Below are 20,665 nucleotides of genomic sequence, written 5' to 3'. Positions count from 1 at the left end.
ACTGTGAGAATAGGAGCGGGATTAAGCGAAACTCTCCGAGCCGAACTAATAACTTTCCTAAAAAGGAATCAAAAAACTTTCGCCTGGAAAATCGAGGAGATGACTGGGATCGATACAAAGGTCATTTCGCATGAGCTCAACATTGACCCGACTTTCAAACCAGTAAAACAAAAACGCAGGAAACTTGGTCCAGACCGAGCCGAGGCTGTAAATGCCGAAGTTCAGCGCCTGCTCGATGCCGGTTTGACTCGCGAGGTCAAATATCCGGACTGGTTGGCAAACCCTGTTGTAGTCAAGAAGAAAAATGGGAAATGGCGGGTTTGCGTAGATTTTACCGATCTTAATAAAGCCTGTCCCAAAGACAGTTTCCCACTCCCGCACATCGACCGACTTGTGGAGTCAACTACGGGCCACGAAATGATGTCCTTTATGGATGCTTTTTCTGGGTATAATCAAATTTTGATGAGTCCGGAAGACCAGGAAAAGACAGCTTTCATCACGGACCGTGGAACTTACTGTTATATAGTCATGCCGTTCGGATTGAAGAATGCCGGAGCCACTTATCAACGGTTGGTGAATATGATGTTCAAAGATCTACTCGGTAAAACGATGGAAGTGTATATTGATGATATGTTGGTGAAGTCAATATCAAGCACTTCCCATATTGAGCATCTAGAGCAGTGCTTCGCAATTTTGAATAAGTTCAGAATGAAGCTGAACCCGACCAAGTGCACTTTTGCAGTTCCTTCGGGAGAGTTTTTGGGTTACATTGTCACGGAGCGGGGAATCGAAGCTAATCCGCGACAGTTGAACGCTTTTCTGGCAATGACTTCGCCTCGCAACATCCGGGAAGTTCAGCGACTCACAGGGCGGATAGCAGCCTTGAACCGATTCATCTCGAGGTAAACCGATAGGTGTCTTCCATTCTATGATCTGCTCCGAAAAGCAAGCAAGAATTTCATCTGGGATGAGAATTGCGAAAAGGCTTTCAAAAATCTAAAAGATTGTTTGTCCAAACCTCCTGTGTTAGCGAAACCCGAGTTCGGAGAAGAGCTTTTCTTGTACGTATCGGTTTCCGACAGCGCAGTAAGTGGAGTGTTAGTGCGATTGGATCGGAACGAGGAAAAACCGATTTTCTATGTAAGCAAGTCTTTTTCGGGAGCGGAGTCAAGATATCCGATGATAGAAAAGCTAGCTCTGGCAGTAATTACTTCGGCTCGGAAATTAAGACCGTATTTTCAATCTCATACGGTTATTATCCTAACCACGCAACCTTTAAGGGCAATTTTGCATAGTCCGAGTCAGTCAGGAAGATTGGTTAAATGGGCAATTGAGCTAAGCGAGTATGATATTCAGTTCCGAACAAGGACAAGCTTGAAATCTCAAGTCCTCGCAGATTTTCTGATCGAACTACCTCTGGACTCCGTGGAAGTCAAAGAAAATGAAGGACCTTGGATACTTCATGTGGACGGCGCGTCCTCAAAACAGGGTTCCGGGATCGGTATCCGATTATGATCCCCGTATGGTGAGGTAATTGAATAGTCATTTCGTCTCGCATTTAATGCGTCAAATAACGAGGCGGAGTACGAGTCTCTCCTTGCAGGACTTCGTCTAGCGGTTGGGATAGGTGTCACAAAATTACGGGCATTTTGCGACTCGCAGCTCGTTGCTAATCAATTTTCCGGTGATTATGAAGCAAAAGATGGTAGAATGGAAGCTTACCTCGCTCAGGTTCAGGAATTGAGTAAAAAGTTTCTAAGTTTCGAACTCACTAGAATTCCGCGAGGTGAGAACTTAGCGGCAGATGCGTTGGCGGCATTGGCGTCGAGTTCCGAAGTAACAGTGAGCCGAATGATCCCTGTCGAAGTAATTGAACATCCCAGTATAGCCACCGGAGAGCTGAACTTCGTGACTACACGGTCTATGCAAAGAAGGATGAGTGTGGAACAAGAACCACAAAGGGTCGAGGAAACTGAGCAGAACTCCGAAGTAGAATCACTAATCGGAACACCGCTAAATCCGGAACCACTACCAGCGCTACCGCTTCCGGATTGGGGGGCAGACTGGCGGATCCCCATCAGAGAATACATCCTTAATAGTACTCTTCCTGCGGATAAGTGGGAGGCACGGAAGTTGAAAGCTAAAAGTGCTCGTTTCTGCATTTTGAGTGACATCCTCTACAGAAGAAGCATCTCGGGTCTTGACATGATCTGTATTTTCGGACAGCAGGTCCGTACTGTGATAAAAGAGATTCATGACGGAGTATGCGGAAATCACTCCGGAGGTCACTTTTTGGCTTATAAAGTAAGAAAGTACGGATATTTCTGGCCCACGTTAATCGCGGATTGCGAGGAGTATGCGCGGAAGTGCGAGCAATGCCAGAAGCATGCGCCTTCAATTCACCAACCCACCGAGCCATTATCATCAGTCTCTTCGCCTTATCCATTTATGAAATGGTCTATGGAAATTATTGGGCCTCTTCATGTTTCTACTCGTGGAGTGAAATTTGTCTTGGTACTTACCGATTATTTCTCGAAGTGGGTAGAAGCGGCAGCCTACGTAAACATAACTCAGGTTCAAGTTCGCAAGTTCATTTGGCAGGACATCATTTGTAGGCACGGTTTGCCATATGAGATCGTTACTGATAACGGACCTCAGTTCATTTCACGGCAATTTGAATCTTTCTGCGAAGAATGGCAGATCAGACTCAGTCGATCAACGCCTCGTTATCCGCAGGGTAATGGTCAAGCTGAAGCAATGAACAAAACTGTTCTGTCTACTTTGAAGAAAAAACTCAAGTCGCACAAAGGAACTTGGTTCAATGAACTACAGAGTGTTCTCTGGGCAATTCGCACTACTCCTAGGCGTGCAACTGGTGAAACACCATTTTCATTAGTTTATGGAATGGAGGCTGTAATCCCTGCTGAAATATCTGTGCCAAGTTTGAGACGGATGAATAACCCGCAGAACGAGGCAGCGAATAGCGAACTGATGGTGGACGTCATTGATACCATTGAGGAGCGACGAGATCGAGCTTTGATTCGAATGCAAAATTACCAGAATGCCGCAGCTCGATACTATAATTCGACTGTCCGAAGTAGGCATTTTGATGTTGGGACATTAGTATTACGCAGAGTTCAGCAAAATACAGCCGAAGACGGAGCGGGAAAGTTAGGCGTGAACTGGGAAGGTCCTTATCGAATTATTCAGGTAGTTCGCAATGGAGTTTATCGCCTTGAAAACATGGAAGGAAAAGCAGTCCGAAGAGCTTGGAATTCCATTCATCTGAAGAGATACTTTATTTAAGTATTTTATTATTTTCATTATTGTAAATCGAACTACGATAGACTTGATCCCCACCTTTGGGTACGTAGGCAGCTCGAACTTCGAGTGCAGTCTCTAAATCAAATAAAATGTTTATATTCTTCTAAACATTTTTCAAAGAAGCCGAGAATAATCTCGCAATCCGTGAAACCGAGAAGAACCTCGTAACTACTTTTCTCGAAACCGAGCTTAGACCTCTGGTAATTCTTGAAAGATAAGCCTAAGTTTTACTTAGCAAAAAAAGGGTCTAGTTCAACACAGACTAGGGATTTCTGCGGACTCCGAGTCCCGATCCTCATCTTTTTTATTAAGAACACCCACTTAACTCTCGTTCTTAGTATTTTCCTTATCCATTGAAGAATGAATTCTGAGTTCGTGTAAACTGCGTATCTCGTTGAAATCTTAAGTATTTCTTAATTTTTCGTACGAGGTATTCAAATTTCTCGAATACTCCGGATTTAAAATTCAAAAGGACTTATATAAAAATATAAGGGGAATATTCAAGTCTTCAAAAAAAATAAATAGGTTTTGGGTTTAAAAATAAAAACAACAAAGGGGGGCACTAGCCATCACAACTCCGGAACCAGATCATTGACCCTTGACGTCGGGATCTTGCTGCATCTCCTCGGGCAGAACGGCGGCTTCGAAGTCCTGGCCAGTCATGAAACCTTTATTAGTTCCGAACTCATCAATGGCGACATCATCTTCGGGAAGAGATGTCTCTTGCACGGGCTCTGGGGGAGTCGCAACAAAGAGATGAGCGAACTCATTTGGTTGAGTTCTGAGAGCGCTTACCTCGCGAGCTTTCTTCTCAGCCTCTTCCTCGTCTTTCTTTACCGACTCTAGTTCGGCTTTTAAGTCCGGAATCTCTCCCTTCAGAATCTCCTCAAGAAGCTCTCGGTTCGCCCGAGTCTCGGCAAGACGCGTCCCAATCATCTCATTATCACTGATGGCCTGGTAGTAGGTCTCATGCTTCGAGGCGAGTCCGCTATAGAGTTCACGGAGCCTCAACCTTTCATCTTTTTTCGCTGCTGCGAGCTCCTCGTCCCGTTTCTCAGCAGCGATCTTGCACCATTCCTCGCTTCGCTTAACTTCAGCTTCCAGCGAGGTAATCTTTTCACATGCCTCGAGATACAGGTTCTTCCCGATCTTCAGCTTCTCGGAAAGATCAGTCTTGGCAATGTCAAGAAGGTTGCAGCGACCTTCGGCCTCCAGCATTCGCTCCCGGATCTCGTTTGCCTTTGCCACCGCCCTGGCATTTTCTTCCTCCATCTCCTTGAGTTGACAAACTTCTTCTTCGAGTTCGGCGACCCGGGCCCTGAGACCATCCAGCTCGTTAACAGGAAAGAGCTGGGACTCGTGGCAGGAGAAGGTGGTGTTGTACTCGAGCATTAACTGTCAAAACAAAGATTCATGAGGACGGAAAGAAAAGTTCTTATTTTTATGAAAGGAGGAGAAGAGTTCAAAGAATTACCTCTCCGAGTTTATCAGCGAAGCGAAAGTAGTTCGCTCTGTTGACCTCCTTCAAGTCACTAAAGGGAGGAATCCTCATCCCAACAGGAGTAAAGTTCCTCATGAAATCAGCTGGTGACTTCGGAGGAGCTGTTAAAATAAAATAAAACGTCAAAATGAACTCGTAGCGAGAAAAAAATACGAAGTGACTCTACTTACCAGTGGGGATCGGAATCTCCTGACGGACGGATCCCCGGTTCTCAGAGTCCCGCGAAGGCAGGACAAGAAGCTGAGTTGGCAAGTCGGACTCCGGGGCCCGTTGTGGATCTTCTTTTTCTTCTGGTTTTGACCCCAGACTGGTCCCAGCATCCTCGGAAGGATTTTTCTCGTCGTTCAGACGAGAACGACTCTTGCGTTGGAGGGAAGGAACTTCAGATTCCTCGTTCCTGCGTTTCCTTGAGGAGGTTGCACTATGACCTCCTTCGGAAGTTTCTTTTTCCCGAGAAGATCGGGAGGAGCGAGAATCCGAGATCCGGATTAGGTCTTTTCCCGAAGACACCTTCTTCAGATCACGGTGATCAGATGTCTTCGATTCGGAAATCGGATCTACGGTACCCGAGTTCTTCCCTTTACCAGATGAAGATCTAGACTTCCCTTCATCCAAGGCCTTCACCATCCTGGCCTTATCTTCTTTCTCTCTCGCTTCTCTCGCTTTTTCCCTTTCCTTTTGGAGCCTCTTCTCTTCGCGGTAGGAAAGTGGAGACATGTTAGTGGCGACAGTAGGGGAGGAGGGAGGAGTGGAGGAAATGAGGTCGGATCGCGAGACAATTCGAGCACACGAACTCCGGATGCGTTCGCAAGTGAACAATTCCCACGACAGGTCGCTGCTATTGCAAATCTTTACGAATTGCCCCGCAAAAGTATGAGAAAGCGTTTTCTTCGGAGGTTTAGCTGCAAAAGCAAAAACATTGACGGATTAGAAAGGAAAAAAAAGACGAGTGAAAAGCAGTGAAAAACCTAAGGAGCTATCTACCGGGACGACGAGTCCATTCACGAACGAAGTAATCCGTGTTTGGACCATAAGAAAATTCGTCTACAGCAAAGAAGAAGTAGGACTTTCTCCATTGCTCGTCCTTTTCGGGAAAATCCCCGAAGACTCTGAATTTACTCCGAGGACTGAGGAAAAACGTCCCCGGAGTTCGCCCCTTCTTTACTGTATAAAGATGGAGTACGTCGGATAGCGTGATACGGTATCCATTTTCCTCTGCAAGGGTCTGGAGGCACAGGACGGTCCTAACTACATTTGGACATAGTTGAGGAAGTGCGATTCCGAACTCGTGCATCAATTCGACCAAAAGGCCGGGAAGCGGAAAAGATAGCCCGCATTCCGAAAAGAAAATTTCAAAAGCGCAAGTGTGACCGGTAGGTGGAGACTCCGGAGAATCTGTCGGACCTGGAGTAATCAAGGAGACTCGACGAGGGATCTGGCAGGCGCCTCTCAGCAGAGCCAGCTTTTTATTGTCGAGATTCGAAGAAAGATACTTCCCGAACTCGCCCTCCATGATATGAGTCTCATTCTGGATCTTCCTGCTTCGCTTCGGAGCCATAACGTAATTAGGGAAGATATAGAGACGAAACAAGATCTGGCGCCAGGGATTTGGGAAGATTTTTCAAGAACAGCTCAAGAACACGCTTGAGCAAACTTCGAAGATCTTCGTGAAAACCCAGAAACCGGAAAGATTAAGCGGTTGACGTTCTTCGGAAAACGGTTGCGATTCAACGGAATATCAAGAACACGGCGGAGGAGTTGAAGAACAGCGAACAATTTCGGAGCAGAGGGCTGAAAATCTAAGAAATCTTTTAGATCTCTGGCCTAAATCTAGCACGGAACTAATCTAGAGCGGTGAACTAACACGAATCCGGAACTAAGTAGCAAGAGCTAAAGCGTAATCGGTAGAGTGTTAAGAGAGAAAAGAGGAGAAGGTTCAGTACCTTAAATAAGCAGACGACGAAGGTGAGCGAGCTTGAAGCGGTTGTGCAGAACCCGAAGAGTCCAATCAAGTATTAATAGGAATCTCTGGCGGGAATATGGAAGCACTAGGAACTCGAAACGCCGCCCTCATCCCGAGAAGAATCCCTCGATCCGCGGAAAAATTTATATCCTAAAGATCTCGAAACGTCACTTCGGTCGAGGAACCAAATCCCGGGGAAAGCGGAATTAATGACGAAATCTCCGAGCCCGAGAAGAGTTTGTTATTTAAAGTATCCCGAAGTTAATACTTCGGAACACTTGGGGGGCAAACTGTTGGTGTCGGATCCCGCAGTTCGGATCCGGCCCGGAAAGATAGTGGATCAATGAGACGAAATGGGCCGTCGGCCCGGTCCAGGGGACGAAAAGAGCGGCCCAATAAGTTCAAGCCCAGTTCGAGTAAAACGGCGGAATCCCGCGAGTTAAATGAAAGGCGGGTCGCACGGGATGTGCGAGATCGGGAAGATTCGAAACGGAAGCAATAATGGAGGCGAGATCTGCGGCTTGACGAGCGACTTCGGTTTCAAATCATGTAATTATAAATAGGAGACAAAAACCATTGTAGGAGAGGACGGATTTTCTTGAGCAATAAACGAATACACATACTTCACTCTTTTATTTTCTTTTTGACGATTGCTATTCGAATTAGCAAGGCTAGCAACCCGATTTACATATTAAAATTCGTATTGCGGATTCCGACATCCACAACGACGAATAAAGAACGCTATACCCTTATAAGGGATACAACATAGAGAACCCAAATGACCAAATTAAATGCATATCAAAGAAAGGAAGTAATACCCCTAAATAATACAACATATAAAACCCAATTTTTCGAGGTAAACACATGTCGAATAAGGGACATTGTACCTATAAAATAACCTCACGCTATTGTTTTATTCTCGTGTTTTGTATAGTACAAAAATGTTTGTATTTATAATCATATTTTAGTTCGTTATAAATTTTTATCAAGTTTTTAAAAATTCATACAAAATAAGTCTTAAGTCTTTTTCTTTTAAAGAATCATGAACGTAAATATATATATGTTTTTAAGTGAGAATATGAAATCTGAAAATTTTGTGTGAAGATATTCAGTGCAAATATAAATGAAAGAATAAAAAAAAACTGAAAGAAAAGAAGAGTGAAGAAAGGAGGGGAGGAGAAAACCGGTGTGAAGAAAAGAAAGTGTGACGTAAATGAGAGAGAGCAATGATAACTGTTAGTCATGCAACAAGGACATATTTGTCATTATTATAGATAGGCATGGACAAATAAACCGAACCGAAACCGAAGAAAAAAACCGAACCGAACCAAAAATTTGAAAATAACCGAATAGATAGTAAATTTAATAACCGAAATAACCGTAATCGAATCATTACCGAACCGAAATATTTCGGGTAACCTAAATATCCGAAACACAATTATATTTTCAAAATAATTAGTTATTTATAGACCAAATAATCAAAAATACTTGAAAAATATGTAAAAATAGTTAAAATACTCGAAAATAACCAAAATATATCCAAAAATATAAGAAAATACTCAAGAATAACCGAAATATCCGAAAATATCATAAGCAAAATAACCGAATGGATACTAAATTTTAAAACCGAAACAACCGGAACCGAACCGAAACCGAACCGAAATTTTAAAATATCCGAATGGATACTAAATTTTGAAACCGAAAGAACCGAAACCGAATGGACCCAACCGATAATATAAAGTATATTGTAGGTTAATGGTTACTATGCTTATTTTGTTAAATAAAGTTGTTTTTTTGGTTATAGCCTCCAATTCCTTTTTTTTAAATGAAATTACAAAATTTAAACAAATCATATAAAAAACTAGTTATAAATATAAACAAAGGGAGAATAAAAAAAAGAAATAGAAAAAGAGAGAAATGATGGGAAGATGACTAAAGGGTAAAGCTGTCATTAATACACATAATACAAAGAATATCATAGATGCATGGTTAGTATGGTTAGTTGTTGAATTATAATTTTTTTTGTTGGTTATAGAATGCAATTCCCCTTCTATTAACTAACATTTTTTTTTGTTTTTGAGAGGGTTGGTTTCTCTTTTTAATAAGGGGTGTTATTGAATGAGTTTGTATCTAATTTGTAAATATCATCAATTTTAAATTTTATGGTTTTCAATTCTATCACCCTCTCACAAATTGACCATTTTTATCGTTTATTTCGAACCGATTTTTGATTTTAGAATAGAATCGGTAATAAATCATGTTTGATTTTAATTCATTTAGGTCAACAAATTGAACTAGGATTATAATTAATATCAAAAATCACTAAGATAGTATATTGGTATAGAGGCTACAAGAATGTTTCTTCCTATTGTTGTTATATGTTTACATTTTTTTACCAAAACAAAAAACTTCTTTTGAAGTTCTTGAACTACTAAATTATAATTATTTTAAATAACTAAAACCACTATGAACATAAAAAATTTCGTTCTAGGTTTTCACCAGATTAATATCATTAACTTTGTTTGAATAGACATATGTTGAACACAAATGTGTCGTTGAGCCAATCTAATAAAGGTATTGACAAAAAAAAAATGTGTCTATAATTTACGGTTCCCTTCATTAAATCCAAGAGAGATCAAGCAAAAGTTTCAAATATAACTATGGTTGCACATAATTGGAAGGTGTTGCTCTTATGAGTTATAGGATGGGTAGGGGCATACACCATCAAAAGTCATTAACCCTCCTCTCTCATAGCTCATAAGAACCTTCCAATAATGTGCAACCATAATTAAATTAGAATGAAGGGAATCGTAAATTATAGACACATTTTTTTTTTGTCAATAGCTTTATTAGATTTAGGGTTGAAGATCAAAGGGTTAACTTTAATTGTTTCCACTTTTCCAAGTTTTCATATTTTTTTTTGTTCCTTGATCTCTTGCCATGTGTGTTTCCGTCCCAAATCAAAACTAAAAGATAGTGCTAACTCGTAAGACCTTTTTGCCCAAAAAAAGAAAAAAAAAAAAAAACTCCTAGAACCTTTATATATTTTTAAAAAATCTTTGTTATTTACTTACAATTCCATTTTTTTTTCATTTTTCTAATTTATATATATAATGGGAGAGTTGTCTCTCCATCTAAGGTGTTCACATCATCATCCAAGTCATCCTATTTTAGTTTTGTGTGAGCTCCACTTATCTTATTATCAAAAACTATAAATGTTAAATCTAAATTAATTTGCACACTTGATATTATACTTTCATTAAAAAAAATAGTTTACAAAAAAAATGAAAAAATAAATACATAAGACAAAATGTGAAAATTTTGAAGTTGATGTGTGTGATATCTTAACATATAATGATTAAATATATTTAAATAGTTAGAGATAGGAAAAAATAAACTTATCATATATTTTAATGGTACAATAATCACTTTTAAAAGTTACAGTTATTTAGTAGAATAAAGAAAATGAGAGTTAAAAAATACCAAATTTAAAGGTTCTTACGGAAAGAAATAATAATTCATTTCTGAAAAATACACATTTTGAGATATATTTGTGAATGTTAAAGTATCAATTCATGATACCGGCTAAAAATAAGAAGGATTGAGTAAAAATTATATTTATAATTATAATTATAACATAAATAGTTAAATTAATAAATGTGTCTATATTATTAATGTTTTCTAAATTAATATAGGTTTTTCATAGAAAAATGAATACCTAAGAAAGAAAAACTAAATATTAATCAATGCTTAGGAAATTAACATAGATCGGGTGATTTGAAATAAAATAAAAAGCTATCCTAAACATCAAAAATAAAAATAAAATAATCTAATCGAAAAATAAAACAGTGTAATAATATTATTGAGAATGCTATTTGGAAATCAGAATAGTACTGGTAGATTGAAGAATTTTTAATTGGAATAAGAATGATTTTGTTTTCAAAAAAATTAACGCAGTTTAAAATTATTCTACTTTTAATGAGTGCGGAAATTACATATTTTAAAGAAAATAAACAGTAAGAATATTATCTAGAATCATAATATATATATATATATATATATATATATATATATATGTGAAATGAGAATTTTGTATTTTTCAAACAATCAAAGAGAAAAGGAAAATTTTTACATGAAAATCCAATGTTTGTGAATAAGAATTGAGTTTATATATGAAATTTTTTGGTCTATAAACAATTTTACATGCACCAAAATATGGTTGAGAAACCTTATGACAAAACATTTCTTCTTATTTTTTTTATGTTCATTTTAATAAAAAGATCATGCAATTTATAAAAAAATATTGAATATTCAAAAATAGGAAGGAAAAAATTATACTATATATCCTGAGAACTAATTAACAGTCTGAGTATATTATATAAAGTGAAAAGAGAGTAGATATCGGAAGACGACAAGTGAATCATAGAAGATAACGAGAAAAATTGTAGTAAAAAATCTGAGTCATTTTTATTACTTTCGAAAGATAATGCAGATAAATAAAATAAAATCTTTTAACATTCAAATGATTAGATTTATACTCAAAAATTCGTATTGATAAAAATTAAAATTAAAAATCTTGCGGAGTGCGCGGATACATAATCTAGTTAGTTATCAGTAATTGTCTAACTCTTCAAATCATTTGTAATTATAGGTTACGTGTCCCCCATTAATGGTGAAAAATTATATTCATAAATCACAACAAACTATTCACTTTCGCATATCTTGCATGATAAATCCCAAATTTTGACTAGTTATCACGTTATTTGAAAGTATTGCAATATTAGGCTAGAAAAATGAGGTAATGATCATCACAAGAAGTCAAGAAGCACCCTGATGTCGATCTCCGGCAACTCTTCAAACAGCTAATTTGTTCTCTCTTTTTTCTTTTTCTTTTTTTTGGTTCAACCAAGTAAGTTGTTTCTTATAGTAACAATTGAATAACACAGTAAACTCTTTTGAATTTTAAACAGAAACTCCAACGTCCAATATAGCTCCCCTAAATTTAGAGTTAGACTTTTGACTATAAAATCTTTTAAGTCTGTGTTTGACAAAAAAGAAAGAAAAATCTAAAATCTTCACTCAAACTCCATTGAAAAAAACATGACCAATCTAATAACCACACCGACTAGTCTTTCTTTAGGTCGACTTGCTTAACATCAATTATAGCCATATCTACATTGCTTCTCCTTAAAATTTGGTCACACTCATCATCAATCAAAGCTTTTCACAACTTTCTTTGAGATTCACAACTTTATACTTAACTCTCAGAAAATGTGACAGTCACCCCACAAACTTACCGCCAAGGCGGCTCTAAGAAACCAAATTCACTACCTCAAAGACTGAATCATAGAGAGAAAATAAGAATTGTAGTAATAGAATCTTCGAAACCAATCAATAATCAATCAATTAATCAATGGTGCTTCTACTATTAGTTAGCAGTAATCAATCAATGGTGCTACAGAACTATTGGCCAATTAAGGAAGTGGTGGATGAGGCCAAGAACAAAGAACACATCCCTCATTAGTAATAGTGTTTGAGCACAGAATAAAACTCAGGTTTTGTAACTTTTGTTAAATCTCTATAATCAGTGCACAAAACATGAAATTGGAAATGTAACAAAATCTATCTGTTCCCATAACCACAAGAAACTACTAGTTGAATTCCAAAAAATACTAAGTGACAAAGTCATCATCAAAACTTAACAATCACAAAAACGCCAATAAACGCAATATCAGATCGGAAACGACAACGCACCAAATCGATGAATCGCAGTCCAAATCGACGTTTCCTTACTGAGATTTTTTTCTCTGAGGTGGACGATCAGAGGCCAATCTATAAATCCAGTAAACCTAGAAAATCACATAATCCGAAACCAGATCAACGATAGTATTCGAAACAGAGAGGCACAAGGAAATAAGTAAAACGATAAGAAGTACCAAGGCGATAACGTGAACTGCGGCGAGAAATACAACCATCGCCGGTACTAGATCCACAGACTTCTCCATCTCTCAATCGGATTCGATCTTTCTCTTTACTTCACCGAAATTTCTCTGCCGGAGACGACGACTAAGGTTAGTCTATGTGAGAGAAACAGTCGTCGTCGATTTATCCCTTCTCCGATTTGAAATTTTTGCAATTCTGTTTGGGAACAGAAGCAATAATATCCTTATGGGCCTAAGGCTTATGGGCCTGATACGGCCCAGATAAATTATACGACTCCGACTAAACAGTAACGACGACTGTCTCGGAATTTGACACGTGTCATGGACGTGGCGACTAAGTCTCGGTGGCTTTGCTTTCTGTTGCTTCCTTTGGCTCTTACGTGGAGAGAGAGATACTCAAAACTTTCTTCTTCTTCTTCGGACGGACGATCTCGTTTACGCATTTTATCGAACAGTTTCTGTGCATAAAAGCTACGAGTGGTGAATCAAACGGACTATGGGATTTTCGCTTGCTTTTGGATTGAATAAATCGTCGTCTCGTTCTTGTTGTTAGCCGATGAGGAATGTCGTTGTTGCTCTCCGCCATCACCGCCGTGTTTCGCTGCTCCGGAGAAGTACGCTTTTTCTTCTCTTTATAGGTCTTGCATTATCTGGAAAATTTGATGTGATTCGGTAGAAATTGCGGGTGTGGATGATTTTCGTGTTGAAATTTTGGATTTCTGACTCGAGAATCCACTTGATTTACTAGAATTGTGATTAGAAAATTTCTGCGTTTGGGGAATTTGGAAACTGGGCTGTTAGTTTTGTAATGCTGATTACTCTTTGCTTTGTAATTCCATCGTTGCTCAAGCTCAGTTTCAGTGAAGTTTTCAGTGTTATCTTTGCTAGATCAGCCCAAGGGTGTAGAAGACGTGTATTATGCTAAAATAGTGATGAATGTTGCTACTTTTCTATTTTCCTTTTGGAGATTGAACTTTATGTTGATGAGGTTGTTGTTTTTGTTATAGTTGTAGCGTTACGTGATGATAAAACTATTGACTTCAAGCTTGGGGAGTACATATCCAGAGGGAAGGATAATGGGCTCTCAAGACAGACAAATACATGGGTTTCACCATTTTGCTTGCAACAGAGAACGTGAGTTCTTGATCATGCTGAGTAATTTATGGATACACAACCTATCAGGATTTGGGGCTAATTATTTTTTGAAAATGGGTTTGCAGGTATTCGACGGGTTTCACCAGCGTACATGGTGGAATACCTACGGCAGAGTATGCAAAGTTGCGGAGAGAATCCCTTGAAACTGAATTTGGACATGCCCTAGGAGCATATAGCTCGAAAAGTTTTTCTGCAGTGTATCGTTTTGGCCCCTTTTTGGCATTGTATAGAGCTGCAATCATTTCCTACCATGTGGTGAAGCTTGCCTTTTGGCAGCTGTTTGTTCAGGATATGAGGAAACGGGCTGTCAAGGTCTGTAAAATTTGCGATCTATGGTGATTCGTTGTTTGCCGATACTTGTTTAATTAGTTAACATGAAGAGTACTTTTTGGATACTTGGTTTGGACAAAAAATTATTTGATAGTTACTTTATCACATTTTGGATGCAGTTCCGTGAGACTCTTATCAGCTTGGGGCCTTTCTACATTAAGGCATGTTACTTATTCGCTATTCCAATACTCCCCAAAATATACCAATCTTAGTATTTTTTAAAAATCCTCGCTAAATAATACATTATTTTGACTTGCAGCTTGGACAGGCACTGAGCACGAGACCAGACATATTACCATCTATATATTGTCAGGAACTTTCAAAGTTGCAGGTGGGCAATCTTTCTTTCTTTCAAATAATCCATATGGCTATGCTTGAATAATTGGATAATGTATTTTTTCTTGATGATTATAGGACCAGATTCCTCCATTTCCAACTACTATTGCCATGCGATGTATTGAAGAGCAACTGGGTGCTCCAGTGTCAAAACTTTTTGCAGATATTAGTCTTAAACCTGTTGCTGCTGCATCCCTGGGTCAGGTATACAAAGGTTAGATACCTTTTAACTGTGGTCGACTATTTTATTTTGGTCTCTACTGTTATTCTCCTTTCCATTTTTCTCAATTTAAAGTTACTAGAAGCTAAATGTTTCATTTTTTCCCATAAGTATTGCAGCTCATCTGCATTCTGGACAATTGGTAGCCGTTAAGGTTCAGAGACCTGGAATGTCACTCATTCTAACACGTGATGCCCTCTTATTCAAAATGATTGGCGGACAACTGAAACGATTTGCGAAAGCCCGTAAGGATCTTTTGGTAGCGGTGAATGAGATGGTCAGTCATTTATCTGATATGTTCGAACTAGTTTTCTGCTTACCTATGTTATACGAACATCTTCATGTCTCTCTTCGATAAACAGGTCAGGCATATGTTTGACGAAATAGATTACGTTCTCGAGGCAAAAAATGCAGAACGATTTGCTTCTCTATACAGTTTTGACTCATGTAGGTTCGCTTGTATTAATTTGTCCATTCTCTTTGGAAATATCATTACCAAATAAAATGTATTTTTGAACATTGCCAGGGAATGAGCAGATTAATGTTAACGATGGACCTAGGAATAAGTCCAGGAATCACAGAGCAGAGAACATCAAAGTCCCTAAAATTTACTGGAATTTTACACGCACAGCAGTTCTCACAATGGAATGGATCGATGGCATAAAATTAACAGATGAAATTAAGCTGAAAAGGGCTTCCCTTGATAGAAGGGACTTGATCGATCAGGTAACAAAATAACTGATACCTAATTATAAATTAACGTCCATTAGTCAGAAAGTGGCAAATGAATCCGTGGATTGAACTTTTTGATTCTGAGAGATAGATTGGGACTTAGTATGGTGCCTGTAAATGTTCCATTAAGAACCTTGTATTGCTCTGGTTCGCAGGGCTTATCCTGTTCATTAAAACAGCTTCTTGAGGTTGGGTTCTTTCATGCTGATCCGCACCCAGGAAATCTTGTCGCTACTAAAGAAGGGTCTCTTGTTTACTTTGACTTCGGAATGATGGGAAATATTCCACGCCATTACCGTGTTGGACTTATTCAAATTGTAAGCTCTACTTCAGTTTATCCTTGCCTTTTCTATGTCTTATATATGCTTGCGGTCTTTCTTGCTTCTTTTCGATTTTGCTTATATGCGGCTTAAGATGGCGAAAGAATAACTTTTCCATCTGAGATTGTGTTTCCGTCATTTTGTCAATTTTGAGTAGTTCTATTGCTATTACAGCTGGTGCATTTTGTCAACCGTGATTCTCTAAGTTTGGCAAATGATTTCCTGTCCTTGGGATTTTTGCCTGAAGGGGTCGATATACAAGCAGTTTCAAATGCTTTGCGTGCTTCATTTGGTTCTACTACGAGGATATCACAAGATTTCCAGGTATCTTCATCTTGTGATGAAAATTACATTAAACCCTAAACACATTCACTAAAAGATACAATTGTGGCAAAGCCTTAATTAGATACAATTGTGGAAAATGTTTCAACTAAACACGCAAGTCGGAAAAGGCACATTTGAAAATGATTTATTTACAACATTATGGTTTTAGAAAGCCACAGAGGTAGAGAAAACTTATTAGGAGTGTAATAGTAGGAGCCTGGTTGTTTTACAATGATGGTAATTGGACCGACCTCATTAGCATTTTCTTTGCTTCTGCTAGAATGACTTATGTTTGGAAGCTATCTCATGCATCAAACTAAAATCTCAGCATCATGATAGTCCCAAACATTGTATGGCTACTAAAAATTTGAGAAAGGAATTCGGATTTCTGAGAGATATGTATTATTCTGTACTGATGTTTTCCTGCTGTTAGTAACCCAATCAGCAACTGACATTGTCATAGTTAAGTTAATTTCTTGTTTGGTGAGATTCCATCGACAGGATTCTTCACCGCAATTATTGTTTGACCCTGTCCTATCATTGTGAGTTTACCCAAACTCATCGTGGCGACATCTACCATAATCCTTACATTTTGCTGTACAGGGGGTAATGGAACAATTATATGATGTTATGTACGAGTTCAACTTTTCGCTGCCTCCAGATTATGCTCTTGTTATAAGATCTCTTGGTTCACTGGAAGGCACGGCTAAGATTCTTGATCCAGAGTTTAAAGTGATCGAGAGCGCATATCCATTTGTTATCGGGAGGCTATTAGCAGATCCAAGCCCAGATATGAGGAAAATTCTAAGGGAACTTGTCATTTGTAATGATGGATCAATAAGGTGGAATCGTCTTGAACGCCTGGTACTGTCATATAGCTCTTCTTGTTAGGATTATTGAATAATCTAAAGAATGAGCAGCTAACAAGCTCTATTTCCAGGTAGCAGCTATATCAGAACAGGCTTCTGCGACTTCAGGAGACTCTCGAGAAGATAAAACGTTGAAGAAATCATCGGAACTAAAATCATTCGACATGCATTCAGTAGTTTCCGCCACAGAAGATCTGCTACTGTTCATATTATCAGAGAAAGGGCAGAGAGTTCGAGTCTTCCTTCTACAGGACATAATTAGAATGGTTGACATATTCCTGGAAGAAGCGGCTCTTGATCTTAACACGAAAAAGAAGCAGACCATCAATCTTAAGAGGGTCAGTAAAATCATGAATCAAAACCTTCCCTTTTTCTTTCTTTCGCAACGGAATCTTGTAAAAAAAAAACTTGTTAATTCAAATCTGCAGGAAGAAGGGACAATGAAAAGAGTGAGCAATGGATTCAAGTGTCTGAATGAAGCGGTGAAGCTTGCACCTGGAATGTGGATATCAATGCTTCTTCGGATGTCAAGGAAGTCTGAGGTTCATAGTTATGCTTTAGATATTGTTTCTGCATTGTCTACACATTTTGGCCACAAAGTGCCTCACACTTGTTGGATCCTTTTCTCAAAATTGCTCCATCACAGTAGGAGCCAATAAGTATTATACTCGGGTCTTTTGATCTTCCCAAAGGTGTTACATTCGTTTATAACGTTGGCTCTTAGTAAGATTAGGTTTGCTTTGTGGTTGTGATACGTCAAGAGTCTTCTCTTTCTTCTTATTCGGTTTTGATAGAGCTTCTTCCCCATATTTTCAGTCGTAGATGTCGTTGGATTTTTTGGCGTTCAATTTAACCGACGCTGCAACTCCCAACTCATTTGTCTCTCACATGTAAGCTATAGCTGGTTTTAGAACCGAGTTGAAAATTTGTTAGGGACGAGGCACGATGTGGCAGTGGAGGTTTTCCGGCGTGACATGTGGGCGGACATGTGTCCTAACGCAACACCAAGCTCATCCACGAGCCATTCATTCGACTAAGTAAGGTGACAAAACTGCTTTCTCCGTTTGATAATTTATAGGGTATTTGTGTAATACGAATGAGAGAAACTGGATTTTTATGTTCAAAGTAAGAAATGGAAATGATAATCATCTCTGTCTGCCTAGCAACAATCCTAGCCTTTCTTCTCCTAAAACCACTTCTGAATCGAACCGCTGTCAAAGTCAACCTACCACCGTCTCCGTGGCGAGTTCCGGTAATCGGAAACCTCCACCAGCTAAGCCTCCACCCTCACCGCTCCCTTCGTTCCCTCAGCCACCGCTACGGGCCACTCATGCTCCTTCATTTTGGGCGCGTCCCGATCCTCGTAGTCTCCTCCTCTGACGTAGCTCATGACCTCCTCAAAACATACGACCTTAAGGTTGCAAACCGACCGCAGTTAAAAGTGGTCAATAAACTTTTTAACGGTGGTCGAGAAGTGGCTTTTTCCCCTTACGGAGAATATTGGAGGCAGATGAAGGTATTTTTTTTGATAAGTCATTTTTTTTAATAGTTACATGATGTTGTTAATACACCATGAGTTTGATATTTACTTGGTGAAGAAAAAAAAAAAAGAAAAGAATTCAACTGTTTCATTATCCGAATTTTAATAATAGTGTTCACTTGGATGAATTAGAACTGTTTTTTTTTTTTTGCATTCATCTTAGTCAACGTTATTTCTGCGGTTTTTTATTACTTTTATCCCTTTAAAACATATGTACAGTTATTTTTTTGGTGTAGTAAATATTTGAGTCATATGATCCTTATAAATTGAAGCTATCATATGTTTAATAGACTGATGAAAATATCAAATCTGTTTTGTGAGGAAGAGTGTATGCATCATCCATCTACTCAATAAAAAAATGGTACAGTCTTTTGAAAAAGTAAGAGAAGAAGAGATAAGTGTAATGATGGAGAGGGTGGAGAAAGCAAGTTCCGATTCTTCACCACTAAATCTAAGCGAGCTTCTTATAACACTTACAAGCGATGTGACAAGTAGAGTTTCTTTTGGAAGAAAACATAGCAACGAGGAAAGCATGAGCGATTTCAAGAACCAAGTGAGGAAAATCATGGAGCTGGTAGGCGAATATCCTGTTAGCGAATATATCCCATGTTTGGCGTGGATCGATAAAATACGTGGTCTGGATGATAAAACGGAAGAAGTGAGTAAAAATTTTGGAGATCTTATGGACAAAGTGGTGCAAGAGCATTTAGATTCCAAAGATAAACCAACAATGGATTTTGTCGATATATTGCTATCCTTCGAAAGACAGAATAAAGATGGAATAGAAATTCGACGAAGCGACATTAAGTTCATAATCTTGGTAAGATCATATTTATATAAGCCTTGAGTTAGGAATAGCTTTCTGTTTTTGGTTGATCATATATAAGCCTTGATCCAAGGAATTTTTTCGTTCTCCAGGATATGTTTTTAGGAGGAACGGCGACAACTTACGCACTATTAGAATGGACAATGACGGAGCTTATTAGACATCCGGAATGCATGAAGAAACTCCAAGACGAGATTTGCGGTGACGAAACAAAGCTTAACATATATAGATCACAAGAAGAAGTTGAAGATATGAAGTACTTAAAAGCGGTTATAAAGGAGGGGCTTCGGTTGCATCTCCCTTTTCCATTACTAGTTCCAAGGCTACTGACTGAAGATGTCAAATTAAAAGGATATGACATAGCTGCAGGCACACAGGTGATGTTTTTTTTAAAAAAAATTGTGACGTAACCATAAGTTATAAATACGCATATCTAAAAGTCTACTATAGGTAATAATCAATGCTTGGGCTATTCAACGAGACACTGTGACATGGGGGATGGATGCAGAAGAGTTTAGGCCAGAGAGGCACTTAGATTCACCTTTGGACTTTCGGGGAACTAATTTCGAATACATTCCATTTGGATCTGGAAGAAGGATTTGTCCTGGAATCGGATTTGCAATGGCTTTGGTTGAGGTGACACTAGCCAACCTTGTGAACCGATTTAACTGGAGAATGGATGTTCGGTTTTCAGGGGATGAATATGATCTAGCTGAAGCACCGGGAATCGATGTTTGCCGCAAATTTCCTCTTATTGTCTTTCCATCTAATGCTTAATCTAGTCCCCATGTTGTCATGATGCAGCTTCAAATGGATTTTCTCTTATGTAATTGAATAAGTGTTGTAAGGTTGATTAGCTGTTGATTATCGAATAAACGAAATCTAGCTAGAACTTCCAAGTTTTTTTTTTATAACTATTTTAAAACTCTCAAAATCATCTATCTTTGACCATCCTTTTAATTACCATGTCTTTTTAGTCCGCATTTTGTATAGGCCTTGACATATGTGGCGGGCACACTCCATTCTAAGTGCTAACCACTGCAAGTGGCTCGATGCAAAGAACATTGCTTCGTCCAAAATATCCTCCGTGGCCGTACCCAATTGTGCGGCTTTCATAGAAACTAAGCAAAAGTTTGACATCTTCTATAAGACATTCCTTAATTTCCTCTCCTTCCCTTTAAATCTCCTAAACACATCGGTTCAAAAATGGACCATGTTGTTTAGTAGGTTTACATACAATCATTTAATCTGTTTAATCTGCTATGAGCTACGTTGCGAGGACT

General features: G+C 38.7%; 5 protein-coding genes across 5 annotated transcripts; 2 read left to right on the top strand and 3 right to left on the bottom strand.

Moving 5' to 3' along the window:
• Positions 1 to 3,888: 3,888 nt before the first annotated feature.
• On the bottom strand, positions 3,889 to 4,955 carry LOC110227800 (stress response protein NST1-like). Its single transcript, XM_021023419.1, has 2 exons — positions 4,799 to 4,955; positions 3,889 to 4,719 (listed from the first exon to the last, which is right to left on the bottom strand). Exons 1-2 carry the CDS (start codon positions 4,898 to 4,900, stop codon positions 3,913 to 3,915), a joined length of 909 nt encoding a protein of 302 aa, XP_020879078.1. The 5' UTR covers positions 4,901 to 4,955; the 3' UTR covers positions 3,889 to 3,912.
• Positions 4,956 to 4,987: 32 nt separating this feature from the next.
• On the bottom strand, positions 4,988 to 6,383 carry LOC110227124 (meiosis-specific protein ASY2-like). The gene is made up of 2 exons (XM_021020437.1): positions 5,810 to 6,383; positions 4,988 to 5,727 (listed from the first exon to the last, which is right to left on the bottom strand). The coding sequence occupies exons 1-2, from the start codon at positions 6,381 to 6,383 to the stop codon at positions 4,988 to 4,990; spliced, it is 1,314 nt and encodes a 437-aa protein (XP_020876096.1).
• Positions 6,384 to 12,344: 5,961 nt separating this feature from the next.
• LOC110227675 lies at positions 12,345 to 12,903 on the bottom strand. Its single transcript, XM_021022805.1, has 2 exons — positions 12,725 to 12,903; positions 12,345 to 12,637 (listed from the first exon to the last, which is right to left on the bottom strand). Exons 1-2 carry the CDS (start codon positions 12,791 to 12,793, stop codon positions 12,578 to 12,580), a joined length of 129 nt encoding a protein of 42 aa, XP_020878464.1. The 5' UTR covers positions 12,794 to 12,903; the 3' UTR covers positions 12,345 to 12,577.
• Positions 12,904 to 13,110: 207 nt separating this feature from the next.
• LOC9310302 (uncharacterized protein slr1919) lies at positions 13,111 to 17,768 on the top strand. Its single transcript, XM_021022804.1, has 14 exons — positions 13,111 to 13,344; positions 13,738 to 13,864; positions 13,951 to 14,197; positions 14,335 to 14,376; positions 14,475 to 14,546; positions 14,630 to 14,765; positions 14,891 to 15,048; positions 15,134 to 15,218; positions 15,298 to 15,497; positions 15,659 to 15,820; positions 15,998 to 16,147; positions 16,751 to 17,011; positions 17,088 to 17,354; positions 17,445 to 17,768. The coding sequence occupies exons 1-14, from the start codon at positions 13,287 to 13,289 to the stop codon at positions 17,673 to 17,675; spliced, it is 2,196 nt and encodes a 731-aa protein (XP_020878463.1). The 5' UTR covers positions 13,111 to 13,286; the 3' UTR covers positions 17,676 to 17,768.
• Positions 17,769 to 17,847: 79 nt separating this feature from the next.
• LOC9310301 (cytochrome P450 71A15) lies at positions 17,848 to 20,376 on the top strand. The gene is made up of 4 exons (XM_002874188.2): positions 17,848 to 18,532; positions 18,882 to 19,376; positions 19,475 to 19,759; positions 19,833 to 20,376. Exons 1-4 carry the CDS (start codon positions 18,149 to 18,151, stop codon positions 20,157 to 20,159), a joined length of 1,491 nt encoding a protein of 496 aa, XP_002874234.1. The 5' UTR covers positions 17,848 to 18,148; the 3' UTR covers positions 20,160 to 20,376.
• Positions 20,377 to 20,665: the final 289 nt, after the last annotated feature.

The sequence above is a fragment of the Arabidopsis lyrata genome (assembly GCF_000004255.2).
Source record: "Arabidopsis lyrata subsp. lyrata unplaced genomic scaffold ARALYscaffold_6, whole genome shotgun sequence".
In the NCBI taxonomy this organism is placed as follows: domain Eukaryota; kingdom Viridiplantae; phylum Streptophyta; class Magnoliopsida; order Brassicales; family Brassicaceae; genus Arabidopsis; species Arabidopsis lyrata.
This window is presented reverse-complemented; position numbering and strand designations above follow the sequence as displayed.